Source organism: Rattus norvegicus, chromosome 1 (assembly GCF_021556685.1).
Source record: "Rattus norvegicus strain SHRSP/BbbUtx chromosome 1, alternate assembly SHRSP_T2T, whole genome shotgun sequence".
Classification (NCBI taxonomy): Eukaryota; Metazoa; Chordata; class Mammalia; order Rodentia; family Muridae; genus Rattus; species Rattus norvegicus.
Window position 1 is genome coordinate 222,409,136 of NC_141534.1, and position 26,433 is coordinate 222,435,568.

Here is a 26,433-nt window from a genome sequence, read left to right on the forward strand (position 1 = left end):
TTCTGCCCAGCCAGTCTGACCAAATTGGAAAGTCTCAGGTTCAAAAAACAAGGTAGAGAGCCATGGAGGAAGAAACCCAACTCTGGCTTCCATATGTATACACAATGGCATAAGCACTCCCCACTATGCAGAGGAATATGGACACATACACACACACACACATTTACATTTAAGTAGCAATGATCACCTGCAACTCTGAGAAAAAGAAAGTGTATTTATATGAGACTAATTGATACCGACCCTTGAGAAAAGGGATGTATTATGTTTTGTTTTCTGTGGACACATATACCCATATATATATATTCACATATATTCACACAGACATGTTGTAAAGTCTGCATACCATTGTTTTAATTATTGTACGTGTGCCATGTAGTAGTGCTAAATATATTCACAGAATTTTGCAAATATCCCTATTATCTACACCCCAACTATATCATAACTCCCTAACGTGACCTCTTTACCTATTAAACAATAATTTCTAACCTCCTCAGATCTTGGTAACCTCTATTCTACCTTCTGTGTCTATGAATTTGCTTCCTGTACACCTATCTCATAAGTGGGATCATACAGCATTTCTCTCCTGTGTTTAGCTATTTTCACTTAGTACAATGTAGTCAGGATTTATGATAGCTGTTTATGCCTTTATGGCTAAATAATACTCCATCACATGTGTATAACCACATAGCCCCTAACTCCTGGTCAGCTGGTTTCACAGCTCGGTTTCTGAGTGTGAATGAGATTTCTTGGAGGAAAAAGGTGTCCAGCCTTTTGGGAAAGAGCCCCAAATGTACACAGTTAACTTCTGAGTTACAGAGCAGATTCTGGAACAAGGACCCTAGAGGGAGGGGCCTGATATGACAGTGTTTTGAGTTTGCATAGCTTAGTACACATGTTCTAAGAACTTCCGCTTAACGGTTTCCTAGAAGCCAGATCAAAGCACCCCTTAGTCCCTGTACTCTGAGGGTAAGCCTCATCGACAGGATCTATTGCTGCTGCTTCTCCAGCTGGCTTCTGTAGAGACTGACAGAGACAACTTTGCAGGTGAGGACCAGGAGAAAATGACACTTGGGGATGCCTCATCTTCTTTCGGCTTTCCACTGAAGGGGATGATTCAAAATATTCCTGATGGACACGATAGAAATTGTTAGAACTCTTTGGTTATGGAAATTTTGTAAGGGAAGAAAGGAGGTGTTTTATTTAGTAAGATTTAGGGAACCGTCAAATACAGAGCAATCTGCTGGGATCTGTGAGAAATTCTTGATTGAGTGGAGGAAGGATTTATTATGAATTGATAAATAAATATGAAGAAACTGAAACCAGCTATTTGTAGATCTGTGTATTTGAGACTGGAAAGAAGTGTGCTAATTCAGGTAATATTTATTTGAGACTGTGTGTGTGCGCGCGCACATGTTTTATAGATTGCTTTTGAATTACTAATATCCAGATAAATGAATCTCCTACATAAAATCACAAAGATACTAACACTTTGAAAATGTGAATTGATTACCCAAACCATAAAAGATATGCATTTACAAACCCTTATCTATAATACAACTCTATTACTAAGGATTCCTAGTTAAAAATATCTACCACCAAATCTATGAATGTAGGTAGAGTGTGACATGTCTCTGTTTTGTACAATCTTTTTCATAGAGACCTTTTTTACATGAGTTGTGTTCTTTGGATAAATATCAAACACAGAAGTGGTTTCATAAAGAGTCTCCAAATGCCATTTACAAGAGGACTTTGCTCATGGCCAGCAATGGCAGTTCACCAATGTGTTCCTGTTCCCTTTCTCCTATATTACTTGAGCAATGTTTCTGTTTCAGGGTGTGGGTGTACACATGCAGAAAGCTGGTTCCAAATATACTCAGGAATACTTGATAGTATTCATGCAGTACTCTAATATCAAACTTCAGTTTGCTTCTTATTTCATACAGTTTCTGAAGTTCTGTCACCAGCACTGAAAAAGAGTACAAATTTAAACAAAGCAAAACAAAACGAATACGAACCTTTCCAAATCCACTCTGCCTCTGCACTTCTGGCTAGGACTTTTTCTGCGGTTAGGATGTATTGTATGAGAGAAGAATAAAGAAACAGAAAAAAAAAAGGAAAGAGTGTTTTCTACATAGAGAGTACAAGGGTCAGTGAAAAAGACCTGCCATTGTCCATTGTAGTTGGTGAACAAACAGATAAAGGGTCACACAGAGAGTCTCGTTAGTCCACATATTTCCCAACATGTTAAAGCAACAAGATTAAAGACAGGGTGAGATCTTTGGTCATTGGAGCCAATAGAAGCAAACTTGCCAGCACTGTGTATGTGTGTGTGTGTGTGTGTGTGTGTGTGTGTGTGTGTGTGTGTGTGTGTGTATGTGTGTGTTTATTCTCTGCAACCATGCAAAGAACCAGTGTTCTAAAGGGTCAAACTAAAGACGGGAAGTCTCTGAACACACTGACCAGAGATCTGGAAGTCAGAGCAAACAGGGAAGAAGCCAGCTGATAAATTAGTTCATGGACACCAAAACCAGGTCAAGGGCCATTTATAATTGCCAGTAAAGTAGAAGGAACAGAGAGGGAAATGATTTAGGACAAATGTGGTTTTGTCTTGAAAGGCTGAGCTGTGAAAACCACACACCAAAGTCTAACAACTATTCAAGTCCAACAAGATGGTTTTTCTTCATTGCTTCTAACAAGATACCCAGTAGTTCCATGGAGTATGGTAACTAGTGTGCTTTTTAACGGCCTACTCTGCTTAATTGCTGTTTTGCAACCTTGGAAGTCCCTGCAGACTTTATACCAAGCATCTCCTTCTCGTGAAATCCTGCTCAGGCAGAACACTTGACATGGTCATTGGTCACAGACTTTGTTCGATCATTTCACTCAGTGTTACAATTCAACCATTTCACAATTTCTATTTGAAACATAGGTCGTAATGCAGAAATACCATTTTATGTTACTTAGTTAATACACCGTGTGAACATCAGACCCATAGGTCTCTTTTAAGATGGAGTAAGAGTCAAGAAAATCTTGTGATTAGGGTAAAGATGAGTGAGTAGGCTACAAACGCTACCCTGTAATAGAACAAACAGTAACGATATTTTCAGTTAACAGAAAATATTCCATGCCAAAGGCTATTTCAAAATAGAAAGGAGCTGGCAAAGCTGTTTGTTGGATGAAGGTGCTTGCCACCAAGGTTGATTACCTGAGTTGGAACTTGCCTGGTAAAAGAAGAGAACTGACTCCCATTTTGTCCTCTGGCTTCTCCATGTGTACATGGCATGCATCCCCCCCAAGTAAACTGATTAAAATGATGGCATCTATAGCACCAGTAGTTGGAAATTTGTCACTATAATTTAGCCCTATGCAACTGTGCGCTGTTTAAGAGGTTCCTACATGGCTGCTTCTTCCTGCCTGATGCTTGAGATGGAAGCACTCAGAGAAAGCACTTGGAAAAAGAGAAATGGACATGAAGTACGAGAGAATGTAAACAAGAACTCAAAGGGGATAGACAAATCTGTCCTTTCAGACTCTGGCTTCTTCAGTGGTATCCTTTTGCTTCCTTTTTAGTGAAGCTGAACACATACACAGCAAGAATGACAGGGAAGTCCCGATGATACAGATCTGAGAGGAGAATGATGTAATTGTCAGGAACCTAGATCTACTGCTTTTTGGAACGAAATGAGTGAAAACAACCAACCCAATCACAAAACACACAAGAACAAACACAGAAATTGCTGTTCCTAATGTTATCTCCAAATATTTGTTCTTGGGGCTAGAGAGATGGCTTAGTTGTTGAAGAATGTGTTGAAGAAGCATGAGGTCTTCAGATCCTCAGCACCCATCTAAGAAGGCACGCACAACATACATCTATCATCTTAGTGCAAGAAAGGAATATACAGGGGAATCACTGGGGGATTATAACTGAATTGATGGAAATTCCTCATAGCTCTTGCTTCAAAAAACTATGTTCCCAGAGCTGAAGAAATTTATCAGTGCATAAAGTACTTATAAGGCAAGAATGAAGACCAGACCAGAGAATCCCTGTGAATTCAGATCCCTAGAATTCACAGAACAGTTGAAATTCTAGCATGCCAATGGAAAACTGAGAGGCGGAGACAAGAGAAACCCTGGGAGCTCACAAGGCTACTCTGGCAGATGAACAGGAAGAAGCAAGAAACCTTGCCTCAGACAAGATTGCCTTCTGGTAGGCACAGGCACTTCTACTCACACACATATGCAAACACAGATATGATCATGAGCATGGACATGGATGCTATACCCACATGTGTGGTCATGTATATATAGAGAGAGGTAGGAGGAGAGAAGAAAAGAAGGAAGGAAATGAGAGAAAGAAAGAGTGAGAGAAAGAAAGAAAGAGTGAAAGAAAGAATAAGATTGAGGAAAAATGCAGAAGATACTCAACGTCAATCTCTCTGATCTCCATTCACACTGACTCACACATTCACACAATCTATTCTGTGGTCCACCCTAAGAAGGAAGGGACTTTAGAGACAGTTTTGTTTAACCTCAAAAAATTAATTCATTCTATAGGATTCCCCCTACCTCCTACCTCCAGAGGTTCCTGTTTCTATTCTTTCTGCTGTTCCTCAGGGCTCCACTCCTGTTTCCCTACCCCCAGTACCTGATCATGTTTCCCCTTTCCCCTCCTTGTCCCTTTTTCCACCCAGGTCCCTCCCTCCCTCCCCTTCCTGTGGTTTCTTTCTTCTCTGTTCCAAGTCGGGGGATTGAGGCATCTTCACTTGGACCCTTCAGCTTGTTAACCTCCTTGAGTTCTGTGAATTGTATCCTGGGCCTGTACTTTTTTTTGTTTGTTTTTGCTAATAACCACTTATAACTGAGTACACACCATGCATGTCCTTTTGGTTCTGAGTTAACTCACTCAGAATGATATTTTCTAGTTCCATCTATTTGCCTGCAAAATTCATGATGTCCTTGTTCTTAATGGCCGAATAGCAATCCACTGTGTAAATGAACTTCATGTTCTGTATTTATTCTTCTGTTGTGGGACATCTGGGTTGTTTCCAGTTTCTGGCTACCACAAAAAGGCCACTATGAACATAGTGGAACACATGCCCCTGTGGCATGGTGGGGCATCTTTTGCATCTATGCCCAAGAGTGGTATACATGGGTCTTCAGGTAGACATTTATTTCCAATTTTCTGAGAAACCTCCAGATTGATTTCCAGACTGACTGTACCAGTTTGCAATCCCACCAACAATGGAGGGGGTGTTCTTCTTTCTCTACATTCTAGACAACTTGTGACAACGTGTTACCCATTCTAATTGGTAGTAGGTAGATTCTCAGGGTCATGTGATTTGCTTTTACCTGATCTCTAACGACTTTGAACATTTCTTTAAGTGTTTCTTGACCATCGAGATTCCTCTTTTGTGAATTCTCTGTTTAGTTCTATACCCCATTTTTTGATTAGGCTTTTGTTTGTTTGTTTGTTTTTGTTGTTTTGTTTTTGTCGTTTTTTTGTTTGTTTTTGGAGGTTAGCTTCATGAGTTCTTTATATATTTTCGATATTAGCCCTCTAACAGATGTGGGATTAGTGAAGACTTTTTCCCAATCTGTGGATTGCTGATCTGTCATATTAACTATGTCCTTTGCCTTACAGAAGCTTTTCAGTTTCATAAGGTCCCATTTACGAATTCTTGATCTTGCAGCCATTGGAGTTCTGTTTAGAAAATCCACCCCCCACTGCCCCTGTGCCAATGTACTAGAGACCTGGGAGGGGAAAGAAGATCAATACTCAGAGGGAGGTGAAATGTTCTACAGTGGGGAGAGGTAACTTGTAGAGTCCACCTCCAGTAGAAATATAGGACACCAAGTGGAGGGATGGGATTGCCATCTCACAGTCAAAAACTCTGATTCAGAATTGTTTCTGTCTAAAAGAACTGCAGGGACAAAAATGGAAAAGAGTCTGAGGGAAAGGGGGTCCATAACTGGCCCAAATTTAGATCCAGCTCAAGTGGAAGCTCCAAGGTCTGACGCTATTACTGGTGCTATGGTGTGCTTACAGACAGGAGCCTAGCATGGCTGCCCTCAGAGAGAGGCCTAAGGAGCAGCTGAAAGAGTCAGATGCAAATACTTATACCCAGCAAATGGAAAGAAGCTGGGGACCCCTCTGGTTGAATTAGAGAAAGGCTAGAAGAAGCTTAGGAGGGGTGACCCCATAGGAAGACCAGCAATCTCAACTAACCTAGATCTCTGAGATCTCTCAGACACTGAACCACCAACAGGCAGCATACGCTAGCTGATATGAGACCCCAACACATATACAGCAGAGGACTGCCTGGTTTGGCCTTAATGAGAGAAGACTTATCTAACCCTTGAGAGACTTTAGGCCCCAGGGAGTGGGGAGGTCTGGTGGGATGGGGTGGGAGGAGGGAATGGGAGAGATGGGATGAGGAACTGTCAGAGGGTGGAGCAGGAGGGGGATAATGACTGGACTTATTAAAAGTTTATCAACAATAACAACAACAACAACAACAACAACAGCAACAACAACAAGAGCAAAATTAGTTCATGCCCAAAACAGTTGGTGCTCATCCATGATTCATTATGTGAAAGAATGAATGCAAAAACATATAGACATTGAATTCTCATGCTGATGACAAAGTAAACTTTTAATGAGGCTGTAGCATTTTTTATCAAAGGAAGATATAATTTAAAGCTTAGGTAAGAAGAGGAGATTTTTTACGTACATGATTATTGCACAGCCGGAGGAAGGGACAATTGTAACAGAGGCATCTCAGACCCTAGGATCTGCAAACATCTGAGAGGCAGGGAAGAGGTTTGTTCTCTTAAGCAGTTACTCTCTTGTTTTCTTCAAAGCAAGCCTATGGCAAGTCCTCATGGCAAAGAGGAGGCTTTGAACTGAGAGTGTTGACTCAGACTGAGAGTAGGCCAAAGTTCAGTCAGGTGATGAGGGGAACATTAACTGAAGCCGGGTCAAGTTGGTTAACACAAACTTTGTTCTTACAGATTCATGGAGACAACAGTTCAGCTATTAACAGAAATCAGCAGAGCCATAGAGAACTTTGTGCAGGGTCATGGAAAGCGCAGCCACATCCATCATGGATCCGAGAACATGTCCCCCCGAGCTCTGCCTATTGGAGTGGAAGCTGTTAGGGGAACGGGGTGTTGTGTGCTCAGCAGGGGAAGTAGAAAGTTTGACCTTTTTGGTTAATAATTAGTTTCTGTTTGGATAATGAATTTAGCTCATCATTTCTGAAGCAAAGAATGAGGTTTTTAGATGGTCTGTATTTATCCCTGTCCTAGGTGAACATGGAGGGCCTATGGAGACCCACTTGACTCATGGAACGATGGTCCTTGTATTGTGCTGTTTACCAAATACAGATTGGGTTGCAAGGATTTCCCTGTTTTGTTTGCCCGCTTGCTCGCTCTCTTGCTTTATTTTTGACAGAGATAGATAAGAAGTTACTTTATAACATACAGATGATGTGACTTAAAGAGAACAGAAACACAAACACGGGCAATTATTAATTTGATTATAAGACAAAGGTGTCCTTATTAGCAAAGATGGCACCTTGCACGCCATCCCCCCATCTCTTAGATCTGTCTCCTTTAAATTTCAGCATAACTTGCAGGTGGAGGGAGACTCTATGATTATTTCATGATTAATCTGTGTGACTTTTGTTTGATTCCTCTCCTCAGAGGTTTAAGGCCATGGAGACTTAAAAGATTTAACCCACTTTATTTTTTGTATATTGTATTAACTTTTTTGTTTTTTTTACTTATTTATTTTACAATCTGCTCATAGCTCCTCTCCTGGTCACCCAATCCTACAATCTATCGCCCATTCCCCTCTCCTCTTCTCCTCTGAGCAGGTAGGGTCCTCCAAGGTATCTCTCCACCCTGGCAATCAAGTCTACAAGGCTAGGCAAACCCTCTCTCACTGAGCCAGGCAAGGCAGCCCCCCACTAGGACATTTCCCACAGACAGGCAACAGCTTTTGAGATAGCCCCCACTTGTTGTTCAGGACCCACATGAAGACCAAGCTGCACATCCTTACACATGTGTGGGGAGGCCTAGGTCCAGGCTGTGTATGTTCTTTGGTTTGTGGTTCAGTCTCTGAGAGTGCCAAGGGTCCAGGATAGTTGATTATATTGGTCTTCCAGGAGGAGCAGCAGAATCAACTAACATGGACCCTTGTGAGGATTTCAAAAACCACATTTTCTGCTGATTCACAGTGCTTAGGTACAATTCAGCATAGCCAATCCCTTGAAAAGTTGATCTGTTGAAATATATGTTGGCCTTAACTGTTTGACCTACCTTGGTAGCGAGCCCTGTGTGTTTTACTGTGAAAAGCTAATGATTTACTAATGATTCTTGATTATCAATGCATAGACATGTGCTTACTATTTTGGAGAAGTGACAATAAGATTCTTGCATTATAAAGTTATTACATTATATTAAAGTTATTGTGCATTCACTTTGGACAAAAGACAAGCACTTACGTATGAAGTCAAATATGCACAATATAGCTCTAGATATGAAAGATGATCTCATGAATGTGTACATTTACTAGCATAATTATTTTACTAATGACTTCCTATAAATCATAACAGACCAAGGGTCCATAGGAAGATTAAAGGATAAAGAAGCTCTGATTCATGCATACACGAATACTATCCACTGGTAAATGTACTGCTGAAAATATGTACTGTCAAAATATGTTCTAATACACCATATATTGAAAAACACAACACGATGTTAATATAGATTTAATATATAAATATATATTGTATAATTCACATATTATTGAAGGAGAATTTTAGAGACAGAAAACTACTGATGATTTCTTGGGCTAAAGAGTCAGATAAAGGGATTGATGGAAATGAAATGAACATTTTGATAGTGTGGAAATGGTCTGCAGTATTATTAGAATGCTGATTATATAAATGTAGACAATTACCAAAAGTATTAAAATGATTTGCTAAAAATTGGTAAGTTCTATCATATATAAGTTATTGCTACTCCTTCTATGTAGAAAAGGAATGTATCAAGGTTAAAGAATATCTATCATCTATCTATCTATCTATCTATCTATCTATCTATCTATCTACCTATCATCTATCTAAAATCTGTGAATCATCTACCTATTTACCATCCATCCATCTACCTATTGATCTATTTATTTATTTATATGTAAATTTTTAATACCATCAACTGTTAGTGGTTCACTATAGCATCATTATAATCCATATGGAAGAGCTCAAAGAAAGCACTTTTTGTTTTTCATTATTGTTAATATCAAGAAAAAATGTGATTCACTTAGGCAATAAGTTAGGCAGAAGATTGCAAGCACGCATATAGAGCTGAGTACATAATGACTTCATTTACGATGAGCTTGTGACACAGATAACCTGGGAGCATCTTAATCCTTTTAAATTTGCTTCAAATATACATGTATTTGTGTAGAAGAGTCACACAATGGAATAAGTAGTGTATGTATCTGAGAGGTAGAGTACTTGCTTAGCATGCATAAAGACCTAGGTTCAATCTTCAATATTAATACACGCACGCACATGCGCACACACACACACACACACACACACACACACACACACACACACACAAGCAAAAGTTGCCCATATATGCTTTGAGCATAGATTTGTTAACTTCCTAAACCCTTTATTGCTAGAATTGTAGATGGTACAAAAATGAAAATAGAAACTTCAGAAATATTTTTTAAGTTTGAAAAATTATGTCCATGATCATGTCATACAGAAGCACCTCTCATTTTTCCATGTAGTGAGAAATTTAGTAGAAAAGGCACAAATGAAACAGCAGGAAAATAGCTCATTATGAACTAGAACTGCCCATTATGTCTTCATGTCTTCCAGTTATTCTCATTCTTTGATTTACTTTTTCAAGTCTTAGAAACTTGCTTATATGAGTGCTATGTTTACATAATTTCCTCTCCCCCTCATTCTTCTCATGCCCCCAGGCCCCACACTAACTCTTTCTTAAATTCATGCTCTCTTGCTCTTTATTATCATTAAGTATATACACAGGCTTGGCCATATATATGGAAATTTGTAAACATAACCTTCTGCATTTGTTTAATGTTGTTCGAATTTGTTTAGGGCTGAACTCTTGTGATAGGGTAACCTATCGAGGGGACTCATTACTGGAGATGACTGATTCCTCCTTTCTTATCAGCCATTGATCATCTGTAGAGCTTCATCTAGGGAGATTCCCTGTGAGAATTCCTCCAGTCACACTAGCATGTCAGTTGACATTGTCATCGTTTTTAGGTCTTGTTTTAGTAACCATATTGTTGGTATTTCCTAGGTATAGCTTCCCTTTCATGTATTGTCTTAGTTGGTGTTGTGTTGCTGTGAAAAGACACCATGACCATGGCAACTCCTATAAAGGAAAACATTTAATTGGGGCTTGCATACAGTTTCAGAAATTTAGCCTACTGTCATCATGGCAGGGAACATGAAAGGATGATGTTCATGATCACTTTAGACAAAGGTACCTGTACCTTCTTCCTCACGGTGAGAAGTTTAGTAGAGGAGGCACCCACAAAACAGTAGGAATCTACCTCAAATTATGAAATAGACCTGCTAACAATGTCAGACAAGGTGCTGGAGAAGTAGCTGAGAGTTCTACAACCAGGTCCACAGGCAGCAGGGACAGTAAGGGTAAGTCACTAGGCTTGGCTTAGGGTTCTGTAACCTCAAAGCCCACCGCCCGTGGCATACTTCTTCCAATTAAGGCTACACCTCCTAATCCTTCTAAGTAGTTCCACTCTCTAATGAGTACGTATTCAAAACTATGAGCCTAAGATGGCCATTCTTATTACTATCACCACATACATAGACAACACTATTTCACAGTAGATATCTTTAACATTTCTTAATTCTTTTAGGATAAGGTAGCTATCAAGATGCTCCATTTGCGAAGTTCACAGATGCTGCAGATGTTGGAGAGCTCCTTAAGGAAATACCTTCCTGAGTCCTTAAAGGTGAATGCAGAGTGATCTCAGGGAAATGGACTATTAAGTGTCTAAGAAAAAGATGGGAAGGAAAAGAAGACTTACTGAATTGTGTTCTGGGTCAGGTATTGACTTTGTGGCCTAAAATTTAGTCGATGTCATCCCAAGGCAAGGGATGCAAGCTATACACATTTAACTAAAGAGAAAATAAAGCTCTGTTGTGACAAAGCAGGACCACATCATAGTGAATGGCAGTGTGGTGATTTGACCTAGATGATCTTTGCTGAATCAAGGACATTCCCCTGTGCTCGCACAGGAATTGTCTTATATAACACTGGATGTTTCTCAGAGTTGCAAGTTGACAAAAGCAAGTGCATTGATGTTTAATATTTTCCTAACTGACCACATGTCTGACAAGAGATTAACCACCTGATTCTTTCTCAAAACAAATAACAAATCAATCCCTATTTTGCCAATTCTCAAAGAATTACATATAATTTTGGTTAAGCAAAAAATTATGTTTTAGGAATGAATCAATAACTTTGTATAAGATAGATTTCCCCATAACTATTTAAATATATTACAAATGGACTAGAATATTACTAGGGATAAGGAATATCTTTGTATTACAGTGAACATGTTAATTTATTCAGAGGACACATAACCAGGTAGAAATTACACTCATAGAAATGAAGACTCAGCACATGAGAATAAAGCTGGTAAAACTGAAAGGATAATAAACCTACAAGTAAAATTGAGGGTAATACTCTTCCTTTCATCATTTGTAAATGTGATAGAAAGATATAAACAGAGTGAAGATCCAAGAAACATTAGGAGCTCACTGTCTAAGTGCCTCTTAAAGAATACTTTCCACATTCTATTCAAGTATTCAAAGGATCTAACACAGATCCCCCCAGCACACACACACACACACACACACACACACACACACACACACACACACACACACACACCAGAAATTTAAAATTATTCAAATCATATTAAATGCGTTCTTTGGGGTCTATGGAGATGGCTCAGTGAGTGAGTGTGTTTTCTTTATGTGTGTAAGAAAGGGCGTAAGGAATCCCTAGCATTCAACTAAAAGGTCACCCATGGCCATGTACACCTATACCACCACTGCTCTGTGGTGAAGAGACAGGAGGATGACAGAGACTACTAATTGCTAGCCTAGCTTCAGATTCAGTGAGAGACCCTGGCTCAAGGGGTCAAAGTAAAGGAGAGTCACAGTGCAGCACACTCAATATCCTCTTCTAGCTCTCTCACCTCTGCAGACATATCGTTGTATACATCACACACACCTTCATACACACATGTGCATAAATGCACTCAAGGAATTAAAGCTAAAATTGAAAATTATACATGTAAATTGTATGCAAATGGTTACAATAGTAATAAATAAACTATGCATAAAATAAAAAGGGAATTTGGTCTAGGGTAATTGAGTCACAATGGAGGTACAATAGCAACTGAAGCATTGATTAGTGGGAAATACATAGCCTTAACTTGGTTGGTTCCTACCCCAGAAACTAGAAAAAAATATAGAACAAATAAACTCACTTGCAAGCAGAGAAAAGTCAATCGTAAAAGGAAAAACATGCAACAGAAAGAAATGAATCTGAGTGATAAAAACTTAAGGAAATAAAGTTATAACCATACTGATCTAGATTAGGGAAGATAAACATCTCCTAATTGAAGTACATGAAGCGTCACTAAAAACCCAATGAACATCATAAACATAACAGGAATGTTGGGTAATTGACAATGTATTCATAGATTTCAGATACACTTTTGTTATGTGAAAAGCACAAATTAACAAAGTTTGTTAAACAAGAATATACAATCTCAATAGCCTACATATGTATATGAAAACATTGTGACAAAGGAAGTGCTTTCTCTAGATGGTTTTACTGGATACTTATATAGCATACATAAGAAATAAATAATACCAACCACACAGAACATTAGTCAGCGTGTAACTGAGGGTGTGTAACAGAGAGTGCTCCCAAATTCATTTTATGAAGTCAGAGTTACCCTAATAACAAAAACAAAATTGTGTATCAATAGAAAACTATAGATCTAAACTCATCATTAACATAATACAAACATTCTCAAAAATACTATCAAGATATCAAGACATTTAAATTTGACTTGATTAAATTTGATTCATGCTTAATCAATACAATCACCATGCCCATACGCTACTGAATAAAAATCATATAATCACTTTTTGCTTGTTTTCTGAGACAGAATTTCACAGTGTAGCCCAGACTGCCTACAACTTACAAGTAATTTACAATGGCCTCAAACTCATGGCAATTCTCTGCTTCAGACTAAAAAATGCTGCAATTAGAGGTATAAACCTCCACAACTAGTGAGACACAGTATCACCAAGTAATCCAACCTGGCCTTTAACTCACCATCATTTCACATCATTCCTCTGAGTGCCTAGATTACAGGTGTACAACACCACACCTAGCTTGATCTTTATTAATAGGTAAGGAAAAATGTGACAAAATATACTATCTTGATGAATATGAAACTCAGCAAAGTAGGAAGAAAGAGAATTTGTTGAACTTGACAAAAAGCATGTAGGCATGATGTACAGCTCCTTTACAGCAAAGAAATGGAATATTTTTGCTTTAGATGAATAACTAAGTGATATTATCCATTTTCATTAATCTTATTTAATGAAGCATTGGTGACCTAACCATCATATAAGACAAGAAAAATAAAGTAATACCTATTGGTGGAGGGAAGAAGTAAAAAAGTGTGATCTCAAAGGTCATGATAATCTAAAGGGTCTACAAAACAGTTTTCTGGACATAAATTTAACAATGTTAAAAGATTCAAGATCAATATACAAGTAATATAACTCAATTTTATTTGTATATATTAGCAATTAATGAATAATTAGAGTCCAAATTTTAAAATAAGTACCATTTACAATAGCATAAAACAAAACAAACAAAAAACCAAAAATTCCTATCAAACATCAACCTGCCAAAGCATTAGATAGGGACTCCTGTTACTTTACATTTTCTTTTGTTAACTACTGCCATACCTAGATTCTTCTAGACAATAGGAAAAAGATATGTCTAAAACAACTATTACACTGAGTATGAGGATGAGAAATATGACCATCATAGTTTTCTATTTACTTTCGCAGCCTTTCTGACAACCTGCATAGATGTCATTTATAGACTAAGTCACGTGAGTTTTCTGCAATCCCAAGTCATTGCTCCTTCTGATTAGACAGGAAAGGCACCTATCAAAATGACAGAGCACATGATCTAGGTTTAAATTCTTTGACCAAAAAATTCTTTGGGCCATATCCAGAAGCTCAATAAAGTCAGAAGTTAGTATGTTTGCATGCAAAATGAGTAGAGGATTAAACATTTTTGTAGTCCTTTTAAATCAATATTATTAAAGTCTCAAGTAGCAAAAAGATACAGGTATTATAACTAGAAACAGTCTCTTTCTAAACAGTGAATATTGAATAGTTTAACACACATCAACTGAAATTCATCCTAAATATTAAATATTAGGCAATTAAGGAAACATGTAAATTTCTGTTTATTGACATGAAAACATGTCTTTATATATCATACATGAAATTCATACATATTAGGAAAGTCTCTTGTTTATACATTTATATGTGCATATACGTAAATAGAAAATTATAGGAAAACTCAATGATATAAGACTGAATTATTACTAATTTAATTTATCTGCATACTTAACTATATAATAGTCTCATAATTTTGTTTGAAAATTCTATCTACTTTGAAATAGTAAAATATTACTTTAAGACTGAACTAGAACTAGGTATTATATGATTTATACCTACTAATTTCATAGAAATCAACATTATTCTGGTATCAAAAGCAAGGCTTTTACTGTTCCTTTGTAATGAGCTGACATTCAGTTGTTGAAATATTTAGGTTTATGGGACTGTCTTCCACATGAACCAGGGAAACCCATTCAAGCTCAAGGCTCTGGTGGACAAGTGGCCTGATTTTAATACAGTGGTTGTCCGTCCTCAGGAGCAGGTAAGTTATATCATGGAATGAATGTGACTCTAAGTTTACAATTGCTCTATGTTTAACATGAACCTGGAAATGTGCAGGCTATAAGGAAACAAAGATGACCCCTGATGATGCCAGGGTCCCTCTTCTAGATGAAAACAAGATTAGCACATGAACTCTAAATTGAAAAACCACAAAGAGAGATAAGAGATGAAGAAAAGAACGAGATTAAAAACAAAAAAGAAGAAATAAATTACAAAATGTGAGTAATAAGTTCCTTTCTTATCCTCAAATGTAAATGGATTAAATGGGACCTCACAAAGATCTGGAACCCTATAGGTGTCTGACCTAGGTCCCCTGCATATATGTTATGGCTGAATAGTTAGGTGTTCTTGTGAGATCCTGGTGGTGAGAAGCAGGGTGGGGGGAGGCTCTTGGCTGTCTCTGACTCTTTTGCCTACTTCTGCAACGCTTTTCCTCCTACTAGTTTCCCTTGTCCAACCTTGATGTGATGGTATATGCCTGGTCTTATTGTAGATTGTTGTGCAGTATTTGGCTGATGTCTTTGGGAAGCTCGATCTTTTATGAGGGGAGGCAGAAGAGAAGGGTTGATCTAGGGAAAAGGATGGGGAGAACCTGGAGGAAGTGGAGAGAAGGGAGGTAAGGGAGATTACAGATATACAATTTATAATCTGAGATATATATTATATATATGAGAGAGGAATTAAAAAATCATTTTTAATAAAAAATTCTCAATCTAAAGATGAAGAGTAGATTTTAAAAATCAATAATACATTGCCCAGGTATAGGGTGCATACACGAGACTACATTCACTTTCAGAAAAAACACATTGGATATGGACAGAAATAAAAAAGTAGTTTATGAATACTAGAAACATATAAAGAAATATTAACAAAGTAAGAACAACATATCAATTCAATAAGTGTAAAAGGCATCAATGCCTCACCTTCAACAAGAAGTAGACAGGTCAACAAGGCACAAAATGACTATGAACACTGTTTTTGTATTAAATTTTAAACAAAACAGTCCTAAAACACGCCAAACTTTCCTTCCCACCACAGCAGGGCACACATTTCCTCTAGTACTCGTGAAAACACTCTCCATAATACTCCACACACTAAATTAAAATCATATTAAGAATAATTTCAGACTATGCTGTTCTGAAAATAGATATTAAAGAACCAGTTGTAAGGGGAAGTTCCTGACAATTTTATATGGGAAAGAATGAACACAAATAAATAGTTAATATTACATTCTACCAAACACTAAAAAAAGAACACTTTAGATCCCAATTGGTTGGGGAAAAGAAATAACAAGTATCCAAAAAGAAATAGATCAGAGAATACAAAATTCACTGAAATAATGTTGTTTAAAAAAGTTTGCTTTCTGAAAATATAAACAAAACTTGTAAATTTTTGACCTGTTTGAGGAGAAAAGAGAGAAGATACAAGCGAATGGAGTGAAAGTGAAGGTACTACAGCTGACATCATAAATGAACGGAGACATGAGGAACTCGATCTTGTGAATATGCCTCTCCCTGGGTGATCCAAAGGATGTAAACTGTTTGGAAAGATACATCCTCCAAAGACTGAATGGAAAGCAAATAGAAAGCTGAAGAGACCAATACCAAATAGAAACTGAAGGCAATAAAAACCTCCAAACATCTTTCCAAAGAGGAGGTAGAAAGTGATCCCCCCAAACAGCATCTTCCAGACAAAACAGGGCTGGTATTCATATGAACTCACAGAGACTATGACAGCATACACAAGACCTGCACCAGTTTAAGCCAGACAAAACCCCACCATGGAAAGCAGACAAAGGTCCCAACCCTTATTAATGATCTATCTGCAATTGATACTTCTTGGGAAAGGGAAATACCTATTTTCTTTAATGGCATGTTATATTAACCACACTCCAGGATAGGGCGCTGGTACTTGCGCAACACAAAACAGACTCCATGGGTATTTTATGTTTTGTTTTGTTTTGCACGCATTTTGGGTTTGTTTTGGTCATTGTTTTCTCTTTTTGTTGTTCATTTGTTTGTTTTGATCTTCATCCTTTTCATGTGGCTTTTTATGAAAGAGAGAGACAGAGAGAGACACAGAGATGAGAGAGAGCAGAGAGACAGAAAGAGACAGAGAGAGAGAAGAGAGAGAGACAGAGACAGAGATGAGAGAGGAGAGAGATAGAGAGAGGAGAGAGACAGAGAGAGGAGGGAGACAGAGAGAGAGAGGAGAGAGACAGAGAGAGAGGAGAGAGACAGAGAGAGAAGAGAGACAAAGAGAGAGGAGAGAGACAGAGAGAGACAGAGATGAGAGAGAGAGAGAGAGAAAGAGAGAGAATGAAGTTGGATGAGTGAGGACATGAAAAGAATCTGGGAGGAGAAAGAATATATTGTATGTAAAATATATTTAATAGAATACATAGTATTGTATGAATAGTGTATGACTACATACAAAATATATAAAATATATAAAAATATATTGTATGTACAAATTTTAAAAATATAGAAAACATAAACAACAACAAAAAGCCTAAGCAAGCCACAGCATAACAGCAAATGGTTTATTGCTAAGTACTACAAACGTTCAAGAAGGATCAGCACTAGTCCAGCGTGGTCTGGAATCATTGTATATTCCAGCCTGTCCCTAAATTATTGTTCCTTCAGTATCTGCTTCACAAGTCTGGGATTACAGACATGCCCAACATGCACCACGCCTAGTTTACTATTGTTTATTACAAAATATAGAACGAGGTGAATTCTTCGTGTATTTTATGAAGTCACTCTCACTTTTGTAGTTATAAAAGACAAGAAAATTGCCAGTCATTTTTCTATGAATATTAATGCAATATTTGATAAAATATTAACTATCTTGTGAAGTTGGCATAATCTATGCAAATGAGCAGATGTGGTCCGTCACAGTATGACATGGCCATTTATTTTTGTCAAAAAATAAATTTTTGACAAAATGTATTACTTTTTTTGGCAAAACTTCTTGAGTCTACTTATAAGAGGAAAGTACCTTAACACAAATGAAGATCTGTCATTTGTCCTAGTAATCCCTCTCCTGGGCATAGATGGTCTTGAAATAGCACCACAAGTATCTATACTGCTACATGTATTGTAGTATTTATAATACATAAAATGCAGAAATAATAACCTCGGAACCTACAGATAGATGAATGGGCACAGATATCAATATACAGAACTGATTATTATTCCTTAGCATAAAAATGATAGCTTACTGTTTTCTAAAATATAGATTAACTAGGAAGATGTTGTCATTGAATTGGGAAGTCACAGGAAAAAATACTCTCACTTAATGTGAAATAAAAATATCAGATGTATAGAAAGCAAAACGGTGATTGAACTATGTAACTGATGGTGGTGAATGAGGAGATACATACATAAGGCATCAAAGAGGCTCAAAGATCTACTGTGCAACATGAAATTTTATTGTATTTTCTGCTAAATTAGTTTCTTGCTACTATTTCCAGTGAAAGAATAATAATTATGTGAGACAATAGGTCTGCTAATTGACTTCAGTATAATAGTAAATATTTATTATTATTGTGATTATTATATGTGTATTTTCATAATATTGCATATTCTTTATACATATACAATAGCAGTTATTATTTTACAAACCCTACCCACATCCTGACCAATGCAGAAGAGGATGCTTGAAGCTAACCATCTGACTGATCACAGGGACCCCAATGGAGGAGTTAGGGGAAGGAGCTGAAGAGGCCTTATCTGGCATCAAAGGGAAGGGAGGCCCTTAGTCCTGTGAAGGCTTGATGTCCCAGTGTAGAGGAATGCTAGGGCAGTGAGACAGGAGTGGTTGGGTGGGGGAGCACCCTCACAGAAGCAGGGTAAGGGGGGATGGGATAGGGGATTGGCAGAGAGAAACAAGGGGATAACATTTGAAATGTAAATTAAGAAAACATCCAGTTAAAAAAACTCACCATAAACAGTATAAAATATAAAGTAAATTTACTCAAAATATAAAAATGGAATAATATTTGTTTTTCAGATGTCAGTTGTAGTATTGCCTAGCTGCAAGGGCATTGCTATGCTATATTTTCTGGCCAGTCTGACCAAGTTGAATATTTGTCCTTCAGTCCCTTCCTTTAACTTCAAAAAAATTCCAGCTGTCATTTATAAACTTTGAGAAGAGATTTTTGAAGAAATTGTGTTATGATTTTTCCAGAAATAACCTTTTTTTTTTAAAAAAAAAAGATGGTACTTTGTGCTTTACAGTTTAAAGATATCAGGTGTTATTTTTGTATGGCATATATATGTATATATGTGTATATATATACACATATATAATCATCTTGTCAACTTCAATATTGTCATCTTGAACATATATGTATGGTCTGGAGAGAAGGCTCAAGGGGTAAAATATTTTCTGTGCCAGTTTGAGGAGTTAGGGTTCAGATCCTTAGAAGCTCCATGAAGCTCTACACTGCAGTGCATGTATATAATCCCCTCATGCTTACAGGGTGGTAGAACTTGGGAGATGGGAATTTCTAGAGTTTTACAAGCAGCTAGACTGGCAGTGGCGTCAGCAAAGAAACTTCCCTGTCTCAATTTGGAAGGTGATAACTGGCCCTCTCACCTGGTCAAAGATGCCCTCTGACCTCCATCCACACCCCACGTTCTTGGACAAATATGCTGTACACACAGGTGGAAATAAAGCACACAATTGTTTTGAGGCTCTTCAGAACAAGAAGACTCGTTCTTACAAGGCCTTTGACCTTCTCACTTCTTTTTCCTGAGTATTACTAACTTAGGAAAGAATGTTTCATAAGCCATCCTTAATTGATTTAAAATCACAATGATACCCATACAAAACACATAATAAAGTTTAATAAAAATCATTCCTGTAAATTAAGGAGTGGTGCTGGCATGTGAAGACAACATCACTGTTTACGTTCCATTCATGAGTTTGAAATTTCCAGCAGGGTTGGGAAAGAGGTTCTGCTCTGGTTGAAGCTAATGGCTGCTGAGGGAAGGGAAGGTCCATATTCTTGTAGGTGATCCTGCATCCATATGCATTTGGACAGCACCAATTGGATTCAATGGTCATTTAAAAATATATGTAAAGTTGGAGAAGAGGAGGAGTTTGGAGGATGAGTTTGGAGGAGTTTGAATGACATAGTGGGTGAACATGACTAAATGCATTATACATATGCAAATACATATACATATACCTGAAGTTTTAATTATTAAAAATAATAGGTCAAAGAGTGTAATAAAATTTTAAAATATTGAAATTACATGATACAGTCATATTATTTATTCCACATTGCCCAACCAAATAGGACATGGCAGATGACCTTGATCACCACACCAACACTTACCAGATCTATTCTAAAGATCCTAAGCAGTGTTTGGCATTCCTCGGCACACCAGATGTCATCAACTGGAAGCAGCATCTGCAGATCCAAAGTAAGGGGACCGGGATGTGTGCTTGCTGCTGTGACCCTCTGTGTGCACATCTCTAGGATCACTCTCTGTCCTAGCACCTCGCTCTGTCACCTCTTTTAATTTCTTCGAACTTCCAAATCCCAATCTAATGGTCATTCCTTGGACTGTCTTCCATCACCTCTACAGTGGATTCAATTTCAAATATTGAAGACTATAGCATTGTTAGAAGAAACAGCAAACTAGGTAGTTTTTGGTTAACTGATATTTCAAATATGAATTCAGGAGCTCTGAGGACAACTAGATAGGAGACAAGGTATGGCCTCTGACACATTCCATTACAAGAATAGCAGTTTATTGTGACTTGCCAGGTCACCAAGGTGTATATCAAATGTAGTTACAAACATGCCCTCTGAAGTTAAAGCCACAGGGGACTTCCTGGTTCTGCCTCCAAGTTGTGACTCTTGAGCAAATGACCTTTCCATTACTCAGTATCTTCATATGTAAAAAAATTTCTGATACTAAAAGATCCTAAAATGTAGAATAAATGACAGGATTACGTGAGGCATAAGATCAATGCCTGGGCATATAACATACTCAAACAAGGTTGGATATTACTTGAATATGCTCCTTCTGTTGAGGGAGACATAGTGGCATTTTTTTTAGTATTCTGCCATACCTGAGAATAAACATGTCCAGGGAATAACTTTAGGAACAGACACATAGGAGGTACAATCAAGGCAAAGTTTTCTGATTAAATCTTATATACATCTTTGGACCACTTCTTCGATCTACATGGACAGTTACTTACTGCCTGTTTCACTCCCTTCTAGGTTCACAATCCAGCCTAAACGAAGCAATAACGGACTTTGCAGCTGGTAAGAAGGTCAAGGTCAAGAGAACACAGTGTATTCTCTACATGATGCCTGAGACAGCAAAGAAACTGGTTCCTTTCCTGTTGGAGGATACAGAGAACTTAGATCGTAACCCTGGCAGACCCCGGGCTATGTGAGTTGGATGGAAGATGCTTTAGTCCACCTACATCTCTCATAAAAGTAGCTCCAAACTTCTCTTCCTACACAGTCCTTTTCCAACATGATTGTTAAAAAAAAATGTAACAGATGGTGCACTCTGTCTCTGCAAATGCCACCGTTCTTTAATCGTTTTCAGGTTTTAACCAGTCTTTGTTTTCATGATTTCTTCTGTTTGTGCATATGTGTTTGTTGGTGTGTTTGTTGGTGTGTTTATAAGTATGTATACACACATGTGGAGGTGAAGGGACAACTTCAAGTATTGTTTTCCTGAGCACCATACAGCTTGTGGTTTTGTTTCTTTGCTTTTTTGAGACTGAGATTCACATGTTTTGGATAGGCTGTCTGGCCACTCAGGTCCAGAAATACAACTGTCACCAGAGCTATTTATGATTGCAGACTTGTACTTCTATACCCAATTAAAAAAAAAACATGGGGTGTGGGGATCAGAGTGAGGACCCCATGTTCTATGTGCAGCAAACACTTTTTTGACTGAACTATTCCCTAATCCTGTCATTAATTAACTCAGTACATTTTGATGAAGTTCAAACTTACTCTGGTCCCCATAAGACATAGACTCATCCCTTGTTGGACATCTATCCCCCTCGCACCAGAAGCTCTGTCCTTCTGCAACCTGATCCTCATGTGTTCACACATGCCTCTGGAAGAGTGCATTTGCTTTAAGCTTGTTTGAAATGTCCTCCCTTCCAATATTCACACATTTTCCTCTCCTCTTTTGTGGCCATTGTTTCTTCATAGTCTCATTTTATTTCCCTTATGACTTCTTTTCAGAGGTCTCCGTCAAAAGATACAATTATTATGAGACATTTCATTTCCTTTATTGTACTTTCAATAGCTAGAAACATCTTTTTTTAAAAAAAATATACCTACCAATGTGCTGCTAGAAGCTGCCTACAAGATTCAGAATTCCTTACAGGCAAGAGTTTCAAGTAAGTAAGATGACCTGAGTTCAATGCTTAGGACCCACATAGTAGAAGGAGAGAACCTACTCTCACAAGTTGTCATCTGACCTCTACACATGTGTCCCTGACAATACATAAACAAATGTAAGGTTTTTTTAAAGAATGAGGATCCTTTTAGTATTGTTCAGGGAGAGATTCTCAATATAAGTCAATATAATAATTTCCTTCCTTTCCTCTTGTGCCTTGTTTGCTCCTTTTCACATCTATGGATTCTTTTTCTTTAACCATTACTATTACACAATATACAATGTGCTCAATCTCTTTAATGTTACTTGTATGTATGTGATTTCAGAGCTGACCAACTGCTATAAAGAGGTTTATTTCTAGGGAAGACTCTTCTGCTCTTAGTGTTTGTTAGTTGACTGCAGTTTGTTTGTTTGTTTGATTTGTGAGACAGGGTTTCTCTGTATACTGGTTCTGGCTATACCTGGAACTTGATTTGTAGACAAGGCCAGCCTCAAATTCACAGAAATCCCCCTGTCTCTGCCTCTCAAATTCTGGGATTAAAAGTAACAATGCCTGGATATGTGTAGTTCTTTAAAGGTATAGCACCATGAGCTTTTTCGCTTTTCATGCTAGCATGTCAATTGATGTGGTTCTTAATAAACATGCATTTAATCAATCTACTTCACAGAGAAAATGTTTTCCAATTAAGAACATTTGGGCAAAGTCTGTATTTTCCCTGTGGATTTCTAGAATAGCACAGAGCAGCAGTGAAATCTGATGATGGGAACTTGACATACAGATGCTCAATTCCACAGGCCCTGTGGTTCAGAGAGCCTGGAGTGAATTTCCTCACACTGTGAAAGGCATTGCAACCCAGAGAGCACCTTCTCACCCAGAGTAGCACTAAGTCTGTTTCTCGGGGGATAGTCAAGAAATCTCTAACTTTATTTTATGATTCATAACAGAAAGTAGGCTCTTACAGTGGAGTGGCTTGCTTGCCATGAGGATGATGAAGGATGTTACTGTGACCAGAGTCTGGACCTTCTGGTTATGCATCCTGAGTAGAGTATTTACCTCACTGCAGGAGTCCTCTTGCTTTGATATACACAGAAGGAGCTGTCTGTGTACCACATTGTTGGCCATTATATTCAATATGGCAAAGGATTCTCAGAAACCAATATTGAAGATTTCATGCTGTGAGGTTTAGGGAGAAGGCTTAATCTGTTAAAGTACCTGGTATGCAGTTCTGAAAATTTGAATTAAAATTCCCTAAAATATGCATGAAAAGCCAGACGTGATATTGTGCTGGTTTTTCCAGTACTGCTGTGGTGGAGTAAAAACTATCACCCAAGATCACTGGACAGCTAATGAATTGCTGAACTCCAGATTTAGTAAGTGAGGCTGAGCAAGACTGAGAAAAGCTCACAACATCTACACAAACACATGCACACACACACACACACACACACACACACAGATCTACACACACACACATACATACATACACACAGATCTACACACACACATACAAACATACACACAGATCTACACACACACAATCTACACACACACACAGACACACACAGATCTACACACACACACAGACACACACAGACGCACAGACACAGACACACACAGACACACGCGCACACACAGATCTACACACACATACATACATACACACAGATCTACACACACACACAATCTACACACACACAGATTTACACACACACAGACACACACAGACACACAGACACACACAGACACACAGACACAGACACACACAGACACATGCACACACACAGATCTACACACACACATACACACACAGATCTACACACACACACAGAGATCTATACACACACAGATCTACACACACACACACACACACAGAGAGAGAGAGAGAGAGAGAGAGAGAGATGATTTCATGATACTAAAGTCTTGTTTTGCTTATTGCTTTTGAGTACTTATTTTTTATTCATCCATGTTTTCTATCCTTATGATGTCATCTACTATATTTTCTGTGGAGGGTAAGTGGGTCAGAACAATGTTGAGAATAGCACAGAGTTTTTATAAAGATTTAATTGCTTTTGTGATACTGTCCTGGGTACTTGTAAGACAAAACCTTTTATAATATTAATTTCTGTCTTCTGACAAAAATGACTATTAGCCATCCCTTTTAAAGAGGATAACATGGAGGCAGAAAAACATTAAGTTAGGTTATCTGCCTAGTCTTACAAGGCCAGCCAGACAGTGCTGAGCTGACGCATACCATTACTGGTGCTCTCATGCCTCACAATAGCCTTTTGTGGGGGAGGGACAAGTATTTCACACTGTATATAATACTTAGGGTTGCCCTTTTTCTTTTTTTTCCCTCAGTGATCAAGAAATGTTTAAACTCTCATCACTGGATGTTACCCATGCTGCCTTGGTGGATAAATTCTGGCAGTTTGGTGGCAGTGAGAGGAGCCAACGATTCATTGAGCGCTGCATCCAGATCTTTCCTAGCTCATGTCTTCTGGGACCTGAAGGGACTCCTGTGTCCTGGGCTCTGATGGACCAAACTGGAGAAATTCGAATGGCGGGCACAGTGCCTGATTACCGGGCACAAGGCCTTATCTCTCACATCATTTATGCTCAGACTCTGGTTATGGATAAACGTGGCTACCCTGTGTATAATCACACAGAAAAAGCCAACAAAGTCATACAGAAAATGAGTCATACTCTAAACCATGTTCCCATGCCCTGTGACTGGAATCAGTGGAATTGTGCACCTCTGTGATTCTGGTGCTCAACACAAGGCTGTGTTGGGTAGGCCATAATAAATCTGGAGGAGAGGAAAGTGGTCATTAAGAAAATACATATTATAATGAACAATAAAGGAATGGCCATTGCTTAAGCTCTGGGGAAGCAGTGTGAATAGTTAACACTATACCATGATCCCTGCCCTCATGTTACCTTTTATATCCAGCAGACCTGTAATGGCCAAACCTCTCCGCTGAGCCACCATCGTTGTTCAGTTTTCTACATTCTGGATATCAGTGACACATGTATTCAGCTGCACATTACTATCCCCATGTGGATTATTGCCCATAATCAGTTTTGTTGGGATGTGGTGCTGATGGGGGACTAGTATATGCTTTTCTCCAGCACTCCTTTGTTTAGGACCTAGGATACTTCTCATCAACAGGTACTTTGAAATGATTGCTTCACTGGAAGACCTTTTATCTCTGTTTAATAACCATGCAAAAAATGCATGAATAAATACATGGCAGTAGTTGGATGACACCTGGAAAACTAATTTTTAAGAAAATTTATTGTGCATGTTAAGTGTGTACATGAGGCTTTGGAATTATGGGTAGATAGTGAAACAAATTCACAGATCCATCACTTCAGATAATTACCATATTTTGATTTGACATTGAGAAAAACTTTAGTATTAATCTCATACAGTTCAACGTTATTATGTTTTTCATGTTATAAGCAGATCTCTAGGTTTCCTTATTAACATGTCTAATGTTTTGTAATTCTGTGTCACACATATACCTCATCCTTAACCTTGGTGACTACCATTTTGTTGTTTTAAATATGCAGCTGAAATTGTGTGTTAGCTTTTTCTGTGTAGCTTGTCTCATAGGGCTTTTCTTAGATAGCTGTCTCATCCCCCACATTAATTCACTTTATGGAAAATGGTAGGAACTAGTTATTGTAAAAGATATTATTACCCTGTGATATGTAATTTTTTTAAAGGAATACACAAAGTTGTGCAAAATTTATATGCAAATACATAAAAATTTATATGCAACTTTACATAAAGGTCTTGAGCATTTTTACAGTAAGTTACACAACTTTGTTGACTACTGATAAATAATAGCTCTAATCAAAATAATAAACAAATACACAAATAATGGGTACTATAAAATAATGAACATGATACAATTTTGTGAAAATGTGAACACACAAATTATGTAAGATT

The 26,433-nt window shown here is 37.9% G+C and overlaps 1 protein-coding gene across 2 annotated transcripts; it reads left to right on the forward strand.

Moving 5' to 3' along the window:
• Window positions 1-931: 931 nt before the first annotated feature.
• Window positions 932-26,267, forward strand: Glyatl1 (glycine-N-acyltransferase-like 1). 2 transcript variants are annotated; one of them, NM_001126278.2, is made up of 6 exons: window positions 932-1,044; window positions 10,931-11,026; window positions 14,959-15,066; window positions 20,395-20,521; window positions 21,331-21,505; window positions 24,837-26,267. In NM_001126278.2, exons 2-6 carry the CDS (start codon window positions 10,949-10,951, stop codon window positions 25,237-25,239), a joined length of 891 nt encoding a protein of 296 aa, NP_001119750.1. In that variant the 5' UTR covers window positions 932-1,044; window positions 10,931-10,948; the 3' UTR covers window positions 25,240-26,267. The 2 variants fall into 2 exon arrangements, with proteins under 2 accessions (NP_001119750.1, NP_001427016.1); NM_001440087.1 differs by lacking the exon at window positions 10,931-11,026.
• The last annotated feature ends 166 nt before the right edge of the window (window positions 26,268-26,433 follow it).

Excerpts from the sequence above, each read along its gene's own strand:
- Glyatl1 (NM_001126278.2), top strand. The coding sequence starts at position 10,949 with ATGCTCCATTTGCGAAGTTCACAGATGCTGCAGATGTTGGAGAGCTCC. Across the intron at positions 20,522-21,330 it reads GCAGCATCTGCAGATCCAAA|GTTCACAATCCAGCCTAAAC; the intron begins GTAAGGGGACCG and ends ACTCCCTTCTAG. Across the intron at positions 21,506-24,836 it reads CCTGGCAGACCCCGGGCTAT|TGATCAAGAAATGTTTAAAC; the intron begins GTGAGTTGGATG and ends TTTTTCCCTCAG.